The following is a 16,009-nucleotide window of genomic DNA, read 5'->3' as shown; positions in this document are numbered from 1 at the left end:
CTAGAACGGTCTTCCCTATTTCAGACTGAGGCTTGTAAACCTAATACAGTCCTAGGTAAACTATTGTGCAGTTCTGAAAAAATGAAGAACTAGAAAGAGATCTGCTATTACCCTTTGATATGTTTTATTACTATTTACTCATCTTTCATAAAATATACAGCATCAAGCATCATCACCCATCTTAAAATTTCTTTAAAGGGCCAGTTCACTCAACTTTCAAAATCACATATATTTCCATTTACCTCTAGTGGCATCCAGCCCTGTACATAGTTTTGGATTAACCTGTTACGGTGTTAAAATATTCTCCCTTGAAACTTTTTGCTGCCAGCCTTGTATAACGAGCAATTTATCTTTTAACAATGTTCTTCATTACTAATCTTAATCCAACTGCCGTCTGTTGAAGAAACGGAAACTATCCCTTCAAAATAAACATTGTAACTCTCAAAGGCTCTGGACCCTATAACAAAATCCCATTCATTGTGTTGTATTGGGGTGGCAGCAGGAGTTTCAGAGGTGGACATCTCAAAACCTCAGCACATACCACTTAATTTAAAAAAATATGTTGTTTTGGAGATTTGAGTGAACTCAACCCTTTAATCTGTAGAATTAAATTAGCATTCAAGTCACACAGGGCTCTTGAATGATCTGTAGAGCAGTAAAACATCCTTAAAATTGATTGAGCACAATTGCAGTTACCATTGTTATCATTCATCATTCATTATCATGATTTTTATATAAAACCTAACAAGGCATTGTGACTGGCTTGGTGATTGGCAAATCTTCACCAGTCCCTTTCATGAGGTTGTCTGTATGGTATGCCTAAAAAACTAAAGACATCCTTCTCTGTCGGTGTAGCAAATGAAGTGCCACTATACACCTTCAAGCTACCCTGACGCACCACATCTTTGTTTAGCGAGTGCTCCGATAAGCTCATTTTTTTTGTCTTTGCCAGGGCTCTCATTGAGCGGTTAAAGTGTGCCGACCCGGTGAAATACATGAGAGCACAGGCAAACTCATTGTAGGGCACTACGATGATGTCAAGCCTGCGGTGGCGGTGGCCGGGTCCTGGCAAATGGCACACACCCATGTATTTCTTCTGCTCTCCGTTTTCCTCGTGACTCACCAGGTCGTCTGTCAAAAACCCTTCGAAATAAACAGTCGGTTTTTAAGCTTTCTCTGACGGAAAACAAATGAATATGACATGAGACAATCCTTAAACATAAACGAAGATGGAGCTTACCACTGTCATGAAGGCTCTGTAAAACTTTGCTGAAAACCCCCTTGTGGGACTTGCCATCAGGATGAGATATAAGTATGTCCACATCTCCACATGTGGCCTTTCCCCGACGGTAGGAGCCACATGCCATCGCCACCAGGCCTGGGTCTATGGCCTGGACAGCATCCCTCACCTGTACATACACCCAAAAAAGAAGAGTCAAAACATAGGCTATTATCCATCCTAGAGTGAGGGATCTTTTTTTATTTTATTTTTTGGGATCTTTGGCTTCTCAATAATAAGTAAAAGTGTACTTATTTTCCAGTGTGCTTTTCTGTTTCCAGCCAAATGCTGGGAGGTAGGCTTGCTGAAGCATCACATATTATTTTGACAAGTCTGAGGGAGTACACATGCTTTTGTCATCTATCTAATGTGTACTTTATATCTGGCAGCTTTGGAGGAAAAATAAAATCCAAGTAATACAATATGAAAACAACAAGCGTTGTACTCAACGCTCTGGAGTGAACAGGTATCTGGCTAACTTAAGATGCCACAAGTTTCAAGAGTTAGTTTTTCCCTTTGGGATGCTCCACACAGTCTGGTTTTCCCATTATCAAGCAGTCAAGGAAAGCTGACACAAACCGTTTCCTACTTCCAAGCCTTCTGCTTCCAAATTACTGAGGGTTAGAGCGAGGAACTTTTTCAGAGATGTCTCACCTCTATGCACTTGAATAAACACATTCATGTGGTGAAAGATGCAAACATATTTCAGTCATCATCACAGAATGATACATGTAGATATTGAGACAAATGAAGATGCATTACCACTTTCTCGATGGCTGCTGCTTCTTCTCTGGGCATTCGGTCTAGAAAGTCATCGTAGTGCTTGAGTCCTATTTTCTGAGTGTTGCTCAGGTGGGCTTTTGTGCGGATGTCCTCCAATGTGCGAAATCCCTAAAAGACAAATATAATTTCTATAAAAACTTGACTGTATGTTACATATTAGATATGTCCCTCCTGTGTCCTTCTTGCCTTAGGTATCAACTTTATTAAAATTAGATTCTATAGCCCGCAGCTGAACTATTATTCATAAAAGCCTCCGATGAAGAAGCTCCTAATTAATTGGGATCCACAGACAAAATCAGATAATGATAGAAGGCTATAATCCAGAGTTTCACTCTGGATTGTAATTACATTATGTGACATATCTGATAGTATAAAAAGATATCTTGTCACAGTGTTGAAGTGCAAGTCAAATTCAATGCAGATATGCCTTTAATATTTTGATTCGATGTGTGTCTCTACCTGTTGGTACCACAGCTGTGCAGTTTTAGCTCCTGCACCCCAGATGTTAGTGAAAAGCTCCAACACTGGCACAGCCTCCCCGAGGTGGTCTAGCTTCCGCAGGTGACCGCTCTCCATGATCTCATCAATTTTGTCAGCCATGCGTTTTCCAATTCCTGGGATCTGACAAGCTTCCTAAAACAAATGGAAAAAAGATTTTGATTCAAGAAGGAATAAACGCAAAATAATCCCTTTATTGTGCAATAAAAATAATCGGTGTGCTTTCCTGTCATCCGATAAAAAGTACTTGCTACAGTATATTTAACAACTATACACATTACGGACACTAGCAACAACAAAAGCAACTGCATTAGGTTACCTGATATGATGTAATAGGCTTGTGGTAACTCTTCAGCGCGTTGACAGCCTTGGAGTAGCCCAGCGCCCTCCACCTGTCCCCCTGGTGTGTGTAGGCCTTGGCCAGCACTTCTAGTTTGTCTGTGATGTGTTTGTTGAAGTTATTACTTTTGGACTGAGAGGACTGGGCACAGACCCACTTCCCTGAGACCATCTTCTGAGCAGCAGAGTCTGAACCAGTGTCTAGGCTGGGGCCAGGAGTCTCCTCTTTGGGGTGCTGGCCAGTGATGAGAGCTTCCAGGTCACTCTGTGAGACCCCGTCTTTGTCTCCTCGCACTTCCTCTTTAGTGTCTGAGACTGTCTGAGAGTAAAATGTAATTTTAAACTATAACACACACAGACTTGTTGTTAATATGTGTTCAAGGTTTACCTTTTGTTCCCTATCGTACCAAATCGTAGTCTAGATCAAACTAAGTACATTTCCAAGATAAAGCTTTGCCCCTCACCTTCCGCTCTCTGTGTGTTGCCGTTCTCAAAATCCTTTCGCTAAGGGAAACAACAACAAACTTCGAGCTAGCAAACAACCCCAAGGTTTTTTTCTCCTATACTAGAAGGTATCTGTGGTGTAGCCAGACCTCACTCCACAGCACTTTGGAGATAGATCTGGCAAAGGGGGACTAACCAACCGGTAACTGACTGAAAGACTGCAAAAACCTGTACACATCACTTGGAAACCTACCATGTCTATAGTCTCCTCTTGCCTGGTCTGATCAGACACTGGTTCTGCAATAGCTTCTTCAGCAGGCTTTACATTCGATAACTCTTCTTTAATATTGTCATGTTTGGTTTCAGATTCCCTGTGTGGGGAGAACAATAAAAGACTTAAGTTATAAGACTGACAACTGACTGACGACTATCTGCTGTCTCCATGTCAACACAGTATTGTAAATGCTTCAATTTTAAGCAGTAAATGTGACATACAAGTGAAAAGTAGATACACATTCACCATGGCTTGCTTCACTGTAGTGTATCGACAAGCGCAATACTATGTATGTGATAAACTGGAAACATCATGAGATACAGATACAAGTTAGCATTCAAAAAAAAGTACTATTAGGTGATTAACCTCTTGGGTGAAATAAGGCTGTAGCTGTCAACATCCAGCAGTTGTTTCTCACTGATACATAAGCTCAACCAAATGCATTTCACCAGTTGGACTCCAGAGGGCATACAATCCACTTTCAGTAAGCGCAGAGCCCTGTCCCTGTTCATGTTGTCATCCACAACAACATGAGTGACACTGGGACACAGTGAACTCTCCGTCTGTCCTCCATTCTGCTGAATTTGTCTTTGAAAGATCTGGCATCTGGCAGTTCCTATTCCAGCAGGCAGGATGTACACTGTAACACCATTAAAAATGCTTCCTGGGACAGAAGAAGAGAGGAACATGTTACAATGAGTGACTATGTTGCATTTTCTGGTTTCTTTTTTTATGTTTTTTCTCTTAATTCACACACACAACACACACACACACACACACACACACACACAACCTGAGACATCACATTCTTCAAGTTTCTTCTTTACTGGAGGTGCATCCTTTCCCGGTAACACTTTGGCTCTTTTAACTTTGGGAAAGGCTTTCATAATCCCATGACGAGGCTCCATCTTGTGTCTTGAAGGGGGGGCACCAGTGGCCTGTGACATGAAGCAGAAATATCAAGATATGTAACTTTGTAAAGTAAAACCCACCCACAACTCTGGAACATAAGCGGTGTACTACTAATCGTGCACCAATACAGTGTTGGAGTATGTAATAGGGCTGGGCAATATATCAATATTATATCAATATCGTGATATGAGACTAGATATCGTCTTAGATTTTGGATATCGTAATATCGTGATATGACATAAGTGTCGTCTTTTCCTGGTTTTAAAGGCTGCGTTACAGTAAAGTATTGTACTTTTCTGAACTTACCAGACTGTTCTAGCTGTTCTATTATTTGCCTTTCCCCCACTTAGACATTATGTCCACAATTCTGATGATTACTTATCTAAAATCTAAGTGTGAAGATATTTTGTTAAAGCAACAATTGTCAACCCTAGAATATCGCCGCAATATCGATATTGAGGTATTTGGTCAAGAATATCGTGATATCTGATTTTCTCCCTATCGCCCAGCCCTAGTATGTAATGGGTTCACACTGAATGATTGACTGCATTTTAGTATTAACCTTTGAGTACTGAAGTAAATGTATGTTGGGCCATCCCACCACTGCAATTTGATTGACGCCTGGTATCAGCATAACTTACAGTTAACGTTAACGTTAGTTAAAAGTAGGACTAGCTACATTCATCGTAACTGTTAGCTACAGTTAACGTTAACGTTACAAAAACATTGTTGTGTATACTGTAACGTTAGTCAATTTATACTTCATAGTATCGGTAACTTATATAACGTTAGAATTAAATTTGAACACAGGAAACAGTGGGACCTGTTTCGGCTTGTACACAAATATCCAGCTATCTGACACAGCAGTTTATCCTGCTTCGTAAAACAGACTGAAGAAATCAATCTATGATATCGCAATACAGTGTTAGCTACCTCCCTTTAGCTTGTGCTAACGTTAGAAACAGCAAACAGTCTTTATCATAAACTATTTCAATTATCGTTTTTACTCAATGTTTAAATTACGATTTAATTCATCTTAACATATCTAAATATGAATCCACATTTGAAGCAGAACATTCATAAACTGTAATATTTTGGCTCTTACCCCTGTTCAGATGGAACCATACGTAACGTTACAGACAACCGGACAACATTTTGTTTAAATATTTCCCTTCCGGGTCAATTACAAGCTAGAAAACAAAACAAAAAAAAATTGGTTTAGTTTTGTTTAAAATGATATCTAAACTATACGTAAAATCTACAAATTACATCGTGTTTGTATGTAATAACTTTCACGATGATACCTGTTTATTAATTCTATACATATTTTCCTGTTTAGTCTGTGTATTGACCATAGACTGTTGACCTCGGTTGCTTTGGTTACGGGTTGATTCCGGAAGTGGCCCTGTGTTACAGAAACATCTTTAGAAACATGGCTGTGCAAAACTGGATTGATATCCTAAAATCTTCAAAGAAAACAGCGTTGATACATGACGGTAAGTACCTTAAAAAGAACAAAAACAAGTTATTAAAATAGAAAGATTTGCTTTAGCATTACTAGCCTTTTGCCTGACGTCATTTTTTAATTAAGTTAACTCAGACTGTTAGCTAGCTAGCTAGCTTTCCAGCTAACATGATGTCACTAGGCAACAATCAGGTGGCACAACTGGACCTGTAACGCTAGCACATTTGTTTTAACTTTAATAGACGGTAAAACACATAAAAGACGTATTAATAATTTATCAACAGTCCGTCGTCAGTATTGCACTATTTCTGAAAAAGTTGTGCCCTAAAAAAGATGTACAAGAATGTGACTTGCGGCTCTCTGGGTGTCTTTACAGACTAGTTAAGCATCTCATTTAAGCATCTAGCTAATTGTGAGATCTCTAATCATTGTCTACCTTCCTGTTTGCATCGCTGCTTACTTTACACTAAACACTGAAACAGTAACGTTACCCTTTATCCGTCCATGCTGGTTTCTGTTTACAGCAATTACATCTGCTTTTATTTGACCACAAATGCATTGGTAGCCTATTGCAGTTTTCAAAATGAAAGACATGTTTAATATGAAGCTAACTATCCTAAGAATGATGTGCTGTGTTAATACTGACACTAGTTGGTTTGTTTGTGCCAAACTGGAAACGTTTACTATTACGTTTTACGTTCACGTTTTTTGTTTTTTGCTGTTTTTTTTTCCTAGTTTGTATGAAAAATATTTTCAATTTCCACCTCCAGGGAAAAGGAAGATCCACTACCTCTTTACAGATGGAAAAGAAATGTCAGAAGAGTATGACTTGAAAACCGATGAGCTCATAGGTAAGCAACAGGTCTCCAGTTCCACACAATAGTGTTTAGCTGCTGGTGTTCTGAATTTCAATGGCATACGTTTATATATCTTATGAAAACGTTTGGTACTTTTCAGTACGGAAGTGGCGTCATAAAAGCACACTTGGAGCTCATGGCCAGTGGGAGGTAGAGGTGGGGGAGCCACTTGCAGGCCCTGTCAATTCTTCGGATTCGGAGGTGATCAAGGAGAACTGCTCCAATGTGGGTTTTCATTTATGGTCTCTATGACTTTACAATTTAAGTTGAAACACTTCATTTTCTAATGGGCATTTTTGTTTGTTTAAGCTCACTTTGATTCCTTTTACAAAAAAAATGAGTAAATGTCATGCCTTTTATAATGGATTTGAATGTTTCCGTTACCACAGCCTGTGTTCATGCGTAAAGACACAAAGACCAGCTTTCAGTGGAGAATCCGCAACCTTCCCTACCCCAAAGATGTCTTCAGTGTTTCTGTAGAGCCATCTGACAGATGCATCATCATAAAAACCTCAAACAAAAAGTAAATATGCATGAGAACACTGGTTTTCCCTGGCCATCTTTTCATTTCTGTGTTATACACTTGTTGCATGTAATCCTTGTGTCCTTCCTATAGATGGCACTGTTTACAATACATTTGTCTATACAGTACAGTGGTGCCTATAACATCCTCTCCATGTCTTCCCAGGTATTATAAGAAGTTCAGTATTACTGATTTAGATCGCAGTCAGTTGCCATTGGACAACTCCGCCCTCAGCTTCACTCACGCCAACAACACTTTAATTGTCAGCGTAAGTCCTACACAACACTGAAAAATAAATAAATCTTTACCGCTAATATTATACCCAATGCTTTAAATATAAAGATATAAGCATTAAAGGTTGATTCTAGATATGTGTTCTAACGTAAACTGTTGAGTGCAGGGACCCAAACAGCATAATCTCAGCAATCTGAATAATCGCAAAAGTATCTGCAAAAAAAATTTTGATTTTGTTTATTAAAGCATTTTATGCAAATCATGAGGATTAGATACAGGTGTTTTTTGCTTAGATTTTGTAGTACACATTTCCCTCTGTGCACCTTTCACTTACTCCTAAATGTTTGAGATTACAAAAATACGTTTTGCCTCCAACAATTGCTCTTTTTGTGATATTTGCTTTAAAGTTTGCATGCTCTTTCCACACAATAACGGTGAATGATTTGCAGGAGGGAGACGGGGAGAATGTTAGAGTAATTATTTTTTTCTCTCTCTTGTCCAGTACAAGAAACCCAAGGAGACCTTAACCCTTGAACAGGAGCTACTGAAGGAGCTGAAGAAACTGAAGGGGTCCGGCGAAGGGGATGTTGACTGCAAAACTCAGTGAATTCGGGCTGTGGGAGGAAGAGGATACTTCTGCGTTGCATTTAAAGCAGAACCTCACTGCGTCATTTTCCAGTCACATGTGAGCCCTCATTTATTTTTCTTTCGTGGATCCCTTTATTAAGAAGACCTTTGCACAGTGCCTTCTCAATGGTGTAAAGCTTCTAATTGTGTTTACTAATTGGGGTAGGTTTATTAGAATTGTTAGTGTTGAAATTTGTCCTACCATTTATATTTGATACAGACATTCAGTGAACTATATTACATTTTTTTGAAGTCTCACAATCAGATGTATTAACTTTGTAGCTGAACCATGAGCGTTTTTCCAAATTATTTCATTTACAGAAATATCATTTAAATATTTGCATTTAAAAAAAAAAAATGTCTTTTTGCTTCTTGTTACCAAACCTACTAGGGAGCAATTTTGATGGGGGTCACATAACCTACCACCCTCCTTTCATTGATGTCCTTGTAAAACACTCAAAACACACAATGCCTCATCCCTGTCCGTTCCGGGGACACTGTTACGAGCACATCCCATTTGTGTTAACTGAATACCCTCATGTTCCTTGCATGTAGTGGGCCACCCTGAAAGCCATTACTGAAACTCTGGTCACCGAGCAAGCTAGTGTTACGCTTCCCCTTTACAACAGAGGGTCACTATGACTCTGTGGTCTCCAGCTCAAACTACATGCACACAAGTTAGAAATAGGTGCAGCTGGTGCCAGGCTTTGTTCCAAACGGATTGGATATTATTGTCTAACAAGGACAAATATAAAAACGGTATTTCTGTGCTTTGTGAGTTTTTTTAATTCTGTGTATATATGACATGTACAGAAGAAAACATAATAGTACAGATCCATGCTTTAAAATGGGATATTTGTCTACTTTTTCACCAAGAAACTGTCCTGTCAGAAATACTTAGACAGTGGATAAAAAAAAATAACAGTGCTGTTTAAAAGAGACAATGGCATTTAAATATAGCGTGTTTTTCAACCTTGTGATTCCTTGCATTTTTTACCACTTGTCCAAACCCAGAGAGCAAGTGCAAAAAGCAGAGACAAAACCACAGGTCTCTCTCACTATTGTACTTTGTCTTCTTCCAGATGGAAAGAACAGGAATACAAGAAAACATTTTGAACCCAGTCTGTCCTGTTGTTGCGAGGGACTTTTTGTGACAAAAAAATGCATTCATACATACTTGATTAGGTAGAGTTTGCCTGTGTGGTTCTAAAGAGGTGCTGTGTTAATACTACTTAAATATATATTGTAAGAAGTATATGCTGTTGACCAGATTTCCTAAATAACCAAGCATTCGTTCTGAGGTCTTAATTTCCATTAGTTAGTTTAGAGCTTTACAATCTTCAGAGCTCCGGCCGCTGTCAAAACAAACTCCCGCAGCAGCAAACACCAACTAACAAATTGGACATCCAGCTCATGCACTGTGAGAGCAGCCGAGTCCCTCTGTTCAGGGTCTTCTTCCTCCCCTGTCGTTTGGCCTCTGATGGTCATGCTCAACTGCTTCTGGGAAGAGGGTTTCTTTTCTGCCTCCCTTTCATTCCCGAATGCCTCTTCCCAGCCATTCCCCCTCTTTCAGCCGATGCCACATTTTGCCACACAGGCCCCGATGCTTTTTCTGCAACCCTTCAACTCCCTCTCTGCAAACCCCCTCCAACCCCTTACCCCTCCCTGTGTGACTGGCTTCTTTTTGATAACTGACCCCTCCTCGTGTTATTATTCGAACCCACTATTGTATAACATGCCCTTTTATATGAGGTTTCACAAAGGGCCCATTTGATCAGAGGGTTACGGTGTGCGATCGTGAGAAATGCAACTACATGGTGGTAACCTTTGTTTGGGCCAAAATGGTGGGCTGACCTCATCGCTTTTAATGCATAGCTCGGGCCATTCAGGCCCAAGTCTCACTTGCTGAGCACATTGAATTCAGTAGCCTGTCACAGATATTGCCCCTCAGTTATCTGGGTCTCCAGCTTGAAGAAGAAGAAGTTGGGGGCAACCAACAAAGTATGCTAGCTTTCCATCCCAAAACAACCACACGAGAGAAAAGCCGAGCAGCTTGTGAACTGATTCTTTAGTGGTTTTAATATACACTCTACAATAAATATTTCCATCATTTGACGTCATTTACATTTTTACAGTAAAAATATATTCATATATGTAGAAAAAAAACAGGTTAAAAATTCTCCAGAATGGCCTCCTAAAGGCAGGATAGCATATCAACTGAGACTCAGATGCTGTAACCACAAGAAAATCCACAGATAGCTGCCGTGTCTAGCTTCATTGAACTTATTTCCCTTTTAAGCATTCTTTGTTGCTGAGCATAGACTGTAAAATATTAACGGACAAAGCGTCCGGTGCTGCAAATGCGGAAGTGCCGTAAACCTGCATTCTGTCTGAATTCCAGCAGGGGGCGACACATGCTGTTGCAAAAGGAGGTCGGTTTCTGTAGAAGTCTATGAGAAAGTGACCAACTTCTCACTTGATTTATTACCTCTGTAAACATTTTCATAATGAGTTTATGGTCTCAATCGCTAGTTTTAAGTCTTCTGCAACACAGAATGATGTTCATTTTTTGAATTATGGTCTCGTTGATTTTAAAATCGTCGATAAAGCAGGGGGTGTTTTAGGGCGTGGCTATGATGTGATTGCCAGTGAAAGTGTGTAACGTAACGTAGAGTGTAAGCAGCAGTCTATGGCTCCTCCCTCATTCCTCCCTCTCGTCTAAACTCGTCACATCCGCAACCAGGATGGCTGTGCCTGTAACGGCAAACTCGGCGACTCATAGCAGATCTCCCCAAACCAATGGGTGACGTCACACATGCTCTGTCCATTAATATTATACAGTCTATGTTGCTGAGCTTGTTCTAACCAGAGGTTTTCATTCATGACAATATTGTTGAGCTCTTCTGTACTCTTCTGCACGCAAGTAAAAATCTGTCCTAAAGTCTGTCTGAATTGGAAATAACTAGCAGATTAGATAGTCAATGGTTACAAAGAATTACACAAAGTCCACAAAATGAGGCAAAAAGTGTATGGGCACTTGACTGTAAAAGTTAATTTCTCTGAGAGCACTTGTTTCTCCTTGTAGTGGTTTCTCTGTGCTGGTTCGTCCACAGTTCTCCCTCAGTGGTTTCAGTCCTCAGCGGCCCCCTGAGCGCTGGTGATGGGAATGTTTAGTCCGCTTGCTCAAAGGGTGCGCGGGGACACGGAGAGGAAGGACATCAAACGGTCTCCTTTCGCCCAGCAAGTGCCCCCTGGGTAGACGCTTCATGAAGTGGGCCTCCCTCTGGTGCTGCTTGGTCTTGGAGGCCTTCCTCGGACGGCCCTTGCGTGTGAAAGCCATGTACCAGCCCTCGTACTTGGCGTTCTGCAGCGCCGTGTAGTTGTTTTCCAGAACAATCTCGGTGAAGATGCAGTCTTTGCCTCGTCCTTTCCGCTGGGAAAGGAAAAAAAAAAGGGGGGGGAGGGGGGAGTTGAGGTATGTTGGCCAATTTCCAGGAAGCAGAAACATCGTCTTTATTTCCAGACAATCAAATACCCTTTGAAACCTTGAGAGGGCTTGCTCAGACAAACTCAAAATCAAATTTGTTCTGGCTTCGAATGTGTCTCAACAATGTGTCGCCATAAGCTGCAAATATGGAATAACATTTCCAAGAAACAAACAAACTTTAAGATGTTGCTGTAGTCATGCAGCCACAAAACTATGAATTCCAGATTACCTTGCCGATCAGCTTCCCCCTCTTGTTCATACATATGTAGTATCCTGTCTTCACCCCTTTAATGCGAATACGACTTCCAAAAGAGTCCGTCTCCACCTCCAGTTTAGCTGCGCAGACAAAACAGATCATACATAATGAGATGACACAGTTTTGACACGATGCAGGCATGCAGATTATGATGTTACAGTGTGTGAGACAAATGAATTCTTCATGTATGGTGGAGACTGTGTAATAAACTGGAATTACATCATGTCATTATTAAATGTCACTAAATGGTTTTGAAACGATCATGAGCAGCGAACCAGAATCATAAAGATGACAAATAAATTCCTTCTTAACCCTTTTATGGTCCAGTAGCTGCCTTTAACAAAGCCTGCAAGCCTTCCAAAATAGCACCAAATGATAGTGATTTTGCATGGTGCGATTGTTGTTGAATGTCTGTAAATGTTGTGCTGTGATGCAGCTCAGACTGGGGATGAAGGAGAGTGAGAATACTGCGGTCAGATTCACAGCCACAAGCACAGAGCAGCGGTCAGATTTGGGTTTGGGCCTGTTACAAGAGTGACACCCACTTAGGATGTGTAGCCAATGTGTGCATGGCTGACTCTCTCCCTCTGCGTGTGTGTGTGTGTGTGTAGGCCGAGAAATTTAAAAGACAAAAGAGCACACAGGAGAGGCAAGGAGAGGAAAAGGTATAAAGTGAAGATGCTGACTTCACCGCTCCTTATAAATTGAGTCATACATTGAGTTGTAAAGCAATGAAAATTCCTCATAAAATGAGCCTCCATAAAGCATGCAGCAGGCATTGAGAAGGGGATAGATGGTGGTGGCTGTGGTGGAAAGATGGCGAGACACACCAAAATCATTTGGTGACAGGAGTTTTGCTCCCTTTAAGTTTAAGGCTTGTCTAAGTTTTTTTTCCTGGTAGAAGCAAAGATTCTCTCCCTGAAGTCCATCATAACAGGTGTCAAAGACTTTCTAGACTACCAACACACTAAAGAAATAAATCATCTTCATAAGGCCATAAAAGATGGCAACACTGATGCCACTAATGATGTTTACAATTGTTTCTCCTGGCTCAAACATTTTTTCCTACAGGCTGCCAAAAAAGAAATAATTTGTAGGCTACTGCTTTTCGGCTATTGCATTTAAACAGTTCCCGTGTTTGTAACGTGAACATGTTTCCTATTTTAGTGTTTTCCTGAGGTTGATCTGGCTATAACACACCGGGCTTCAAGTGAAGTCTCTCCATCATTTCAGAGACAATAAAAAGTGCCCTCCCTGAATACATTAACATATGTGGACATTTGTTCAGCTATTTATAATATAACTACGTTTAAATATGTGATTATACGGCACCTCAGGTAGGCCTAAGAGTTTATAGCATAACGTTCAAAAGCTAATTGCATAGCGTATTATCGTGACATTTTGAATATTTTGAATATTTCTCATAAATTCAACTGTCCACGTCCTGTCGCTTACTAAGATATAGTAGTGAAATAGACACTGAATTGTGTGTGTTTTTGTAATTTTAAGTGGTGTTATTAGCTCTTTAAATAATTTCTAATATGCGTCCCTTTCTGTTTTTGTCTTACCGTGAACCGCTCCGTCGTCTCCGTTGGCGTTGACCCTCTTGTTGGCCAGGACCTGGACGTGTTTGCCGCTGGTGCGGCTGTACAGCTGGTAGGTTCGTGTCAACCTGCGGCTCATCCGGTCCGACAGCCGGCTCTGCTCGGTGACATGGTGCTTGAAGTTAGGAGGGGACTGCACAGTGTTCTGTCGGACAATATAAAACACATGTCACCAAATATGAAATACATTTTGCAGGTTTTTTACTTTGCAACTCAGGAAAGTCTTTTAAAAAAAAAAAAAAAAAAAAACGCCAACCGTGAGTGAGGAGACTAAAACTTGCCAGTCAAACAGCCGAGGCCCAGGCCCACAGTTCATCATGTCTTTCATCACATTTAAATACGTCCTGCTTTTTCTTCTTTCATTTATGTGTACATGTAGCCTACAGTACTGTATTTTTGGAGATGCTTTCAACCCTCGGGGGTGACATTTCCCTCTGATATTGTTTTTACCACCGATGATCTTTCACCCCTTCTTGACTTCTTCTTCTTTTCTCATTTCAGCCATCTCCATCGACATGTGTTTAAACAGTTACTTTTGAGGCTGGAGCTTACCTCTTTTCAAGATGTTTGAATTGTAGCCAATTGCCATAGCACTCATAATAAAATGTTTTCATTGTTATTGCAGCCTATTGCAGACGTAGAGACGCTGAACTTTAAGCCGCTGTTAAGTTTTACCTACTTAATTATAGAACTTAACGCAACATTAATGTTTTTTTTTATTATTGAAGTGAAAATGTGAGTTACCTGTGCGTAAAAGCAAAGCGCCGTGAACTGAAGTAACCTAAGGGAAAACAGAGACGAAATTAAACATGTTGTTCGAATTCAACGAGTTACATAAGCAACTATATTATCTTGACAGCTCTTTACTTACAGATAACCTAACCTCGATGTTCTCAGCCTCATCTTGTAATAGTTCAAATATTGCTTCATGAATACTCCACTGATTCACTGCTGGAAGCTCTCGGAAATAAAGTTCTTCCTGATGGGGATTTCAGCTCAGTTTAATCCCCCTCTTGTGACACATAGAAGGTGATAGCCGTGACAATCAAGAGATCCCAAACTGTCAGGGTCCCATGCAGATACAGAATCCACTCTCCTCTCTACTGAAATATTAAAAAGTCCAGAAGGTTTAAAGGCGCTGCGGTGCCAATCCAAACTGAAAGTCCGGAAGAAAAAAAAGAAAAAAGCCCTTGTCACCAAACCACCTCCATCAAATCCTCTCCGTGTCAATCACTCGGTCATGTAATGAAGCTCTTGATTGAGGTTTCAAGTCGAAATAAATCCTCTCTGACATTCTATGACAGAGCAGTGGCGATTATTTACGCACGGATCTTTACGCATCAGCGGGCAGATGCGCGCTGTGAATTTCCTAAAAACTAAAAAAACAAAACAAAAAAGTGATTAAAGAAAAGAAATGTTGAATGAATTCCACAAGTATCAACACGGCTATATTGATCTGCTGATGTGCAGTTTAAGCAGTGATGCTACAGCTGTCCCTCTATAAGATGCAACGATAGTAAAACTCCAACGTCAACCTTCCTCCCACACGTGTATTTCTTGTGGTCGCCTCCAGTCCACATATAGCATCTGTCTCCCTCTACATTTAAATACTTTAACTTGCGGGAAAGTCAATATCCTCGGCGAAAGCAGGCGGAGCGTTCGAGCTGGAGCCAATTTGAAACTGAATACTTATTCAAACACTTTGCCTGCACTTATTTTGCTCACAAATCCACAAGCACAGAATCCATCAATAAGTTAGTGTATATAATTAAACAAGATCAAAATATAAAGTACAGTCCAGTGGTGGAATGTACATGTACTCAAGTACTGTACAAGTACAAATTTGAGGTACTTATATTTTACTTGAGTCTTTTCTTTGCATGCCACTTTCTACTTCTACTCCTACTACATTTCAGAGAGAAAGATTGTACTTTTTACTCCACTACATTAATCTGACAGCTTTAGTTACTAGTTATTTTACAAATTAGGATTTTTGCACACAAAACACACATACTTTATCAAATACAATGTTTTATTATGAATTAAACTACCCAACAATATATAGTCCTACAAGTACAGCTGAAATGATTAGACCATTAAACACTTAGTTGATTGACAGAACTGTAAGTACATTTTCCTGATGATACATGCTTTTACTTAAGTGACATTTTCCATGCAGGACTTTTACTTGTAACAGAGCTACAGTGTGGTAATAGTACTTTTACTTAAGTAAGGGATCTGAATACTTCTTCCACCACTGCTAAAGTCTATCATGATTCTTATTTGTGAGTTAGATCCACAAAGAAATCTAATATCAGCATGTCTTCCAAAATGCTTTTATCTAAGCATGTTTTCACAACCATACACATTAATCCTATTCATGCACACGTCATGATATCACTATCTTCATCCATGTAAAATCACAGT

The 16,009-nt window shown here is 40.1% G+C and overlaps 3 protein-coding genes across 4 annotated transcripts; 1 reads left to right on the top strand and 2 right to left on the bottom strand.

Moving 5' to 3' along the window:
- Positions 1–102: 102 nt before the first annotated feature.
- On the bottom strand, positions 103–5,876 carry poll (polymerase (DNA directed), lambda). The gene is made up of 9 exons (XM_031289567.2): positions 5,635–5,876; positions 4,411–4,555; positions 3,984–4,281; positions 3,597–3,714; positions 2,880–3,218; positions 2,522–2,695; positions 2,042–2,170; positions 1,241–1,409; positions 103–1,143 (listed from the first exon to the last, which is right to left on the bottom strand). Exons 2-9 carry the CDS (start codon positions 4,523–4,525, stop codon positions 782–784), a joined length of 1,704 nt encoding a protein of 567 aa, XP_031145427.1. The 5' UTR covers positions 4,526–4,555; positions 5,635–5,876; the 3' UTR covers positions 103–781.
- On the bottom strand, positions 4,288–15,155 carry fgf8b (fibroblast growth factor 8 b). Of its 2 annotated transcripts, XR_004103363.2 has the most exons (7): positions 14,454–15,155; positions 14,327–14,363; positions 13,547–13,727; positions 11,952–12,058; positions 11,155–11,668; positions 7,939–7,941; positions 4,288–4,410 (listed from the first exon to the last, which is right to left on the bottom strand). XR_004103363.2 is itself a non-coding variant. In XM_031289572.2 (5 exons), the coding sequence occupies exons 1-5, from the start codon at positions 14,510–14,512 to the stop codon at positions 11,372–11,374; spliced, it is 681 nt and encodes a 226-aa protein (XP_031145432.1). In that variant the 5' UTR covers positions 14,513–15,103; the 3' UTR covers positions 11,142–11,371. The 2 variants fall into 2 exon arrangements, 1 of the variants encoding a protein (XP_031145432.1); XM_031289572.2 differs by lacking the exons at positions 4,288–4,410; positions 7,939–7,941 and having other exon boundaries at positions 11,142–11,668; positions 14,454–15,103.
- On the top strand, positions 5,881–9,212 carry dpcd (deleted in primary ciliary dyskinesia homolog (mouse)). Its single transcript, XM_031289573.2, has 6 exons — positions 5,881–6,025; positions 6,765–6,845; positions 6,952–7,076; positions 7,241–7,374; positions 7,540–7,642; positions 8,111–9,212. The coding sequence occupies exons 1-6, from the start codon at positions 5,962–5,964 to the stop codon at positions 8,213–8,215; spliced, it is 612 nt and encodes a 203-aa protein (XP_031145433.1). The 5' UTR covers positions 5,881–5,961; the 3' UTR covers positions 8,216–9,212.
- Positions 15,156–16,009: the final 854 nt, after the last annotated feature.

The sequence above is a fragment of the Sander lucioperca genome, chromosome 4 (genome assembly GCF_008315115.2).
Source record: "Sander lucioperca isolate FBNREF2018 chromosome 4, SLUC_FBN_1.2, whole genome shotgun sequence".
NCBI lineage: Eukaryota > Metazoa > Chordata > Actinopteri > Perciformes > Percidae > Sander > Sander lucioperca.
The sequence above is the reverse complement of the archived record's forward strand: the minus strand, read 5'-3'. Positions and strand labels throughout refer to the sequence as shown.

What these genes read in the sequence shown, in the direction of transcription:
- poll (XM_031289567.2), bottom strand. Translation starts at nt 4,525, where the DNA reads ATGGAGCCTCGTCATGGGATTATGAAAGCCTTTCCCAAAGTTAAAAGA. An exon ending in AGCCTTATTTCACCCAAGAG is followed by an intron (nt 3,715 to 3,983) that starts GTTAATCACCTA and finishes CTCCCCACACAG; the next exon opens with GGAATCTGAAACCAAACATG. An exon ending in CACAGCTGTGGTACCAACAG is followed by an intron (nt 2,171 to 2,521) that starts GTAGAGACACAC and finishes TTTGTCTTTTAG; the next exon opens with GGATTTCGCACATTGGAGGA.
- dpcd (XM_031289573.2), top strand. Translation starts at nt 5,962, where the DNA reads ATGGCTGTGCAAAACTGGATTGATATCCTAAAATCTTCAAAGAAAACA. An exon ending in GAAAACCGATGAGCTCATAG is followed by an intron (nt 6,846 to 6,951) that starts GTAAGCAACAGG and finishes GGTACTTTTCAG; the next exon opens with TACGGAAGTGGCGTCATAAA. An exon ending in TCAAGGAGAACTGCTCCAAT is followed by an intron (nt 7,077 to 7,240) that starts GTGGGTTTTCAT and finishes CCGTTACCACAG; the next exon opens with CCTGTGTTCATGCGTAAAGA.
- fgf8b (XM_031289572.2), bottom strand. Translation starts at nt 14,512, where the DNA reads ATGAAGCAATATTTGAACTATTACAAGATGAGGCTGAGAACATCGAGG. An exon ending in AGACGACGGAGCGGTTCACG is followed by an intron (nt 12,059 to 13,546) that starts GTAAGACAAAAA and finishes TTGTCTGCGCAG; the next exon opens with CTAAACTGGAGGTGGAGACG. An exon ending in GGGGGAAGCTGATCGGCAAG is followed by an intron (nt 11,669 to 11,951) that starts GTAATCTGGAAT and finishes TTCCTTTCCCAG; the next exon opens with CGGAAAGGACGAGGCAAAGA.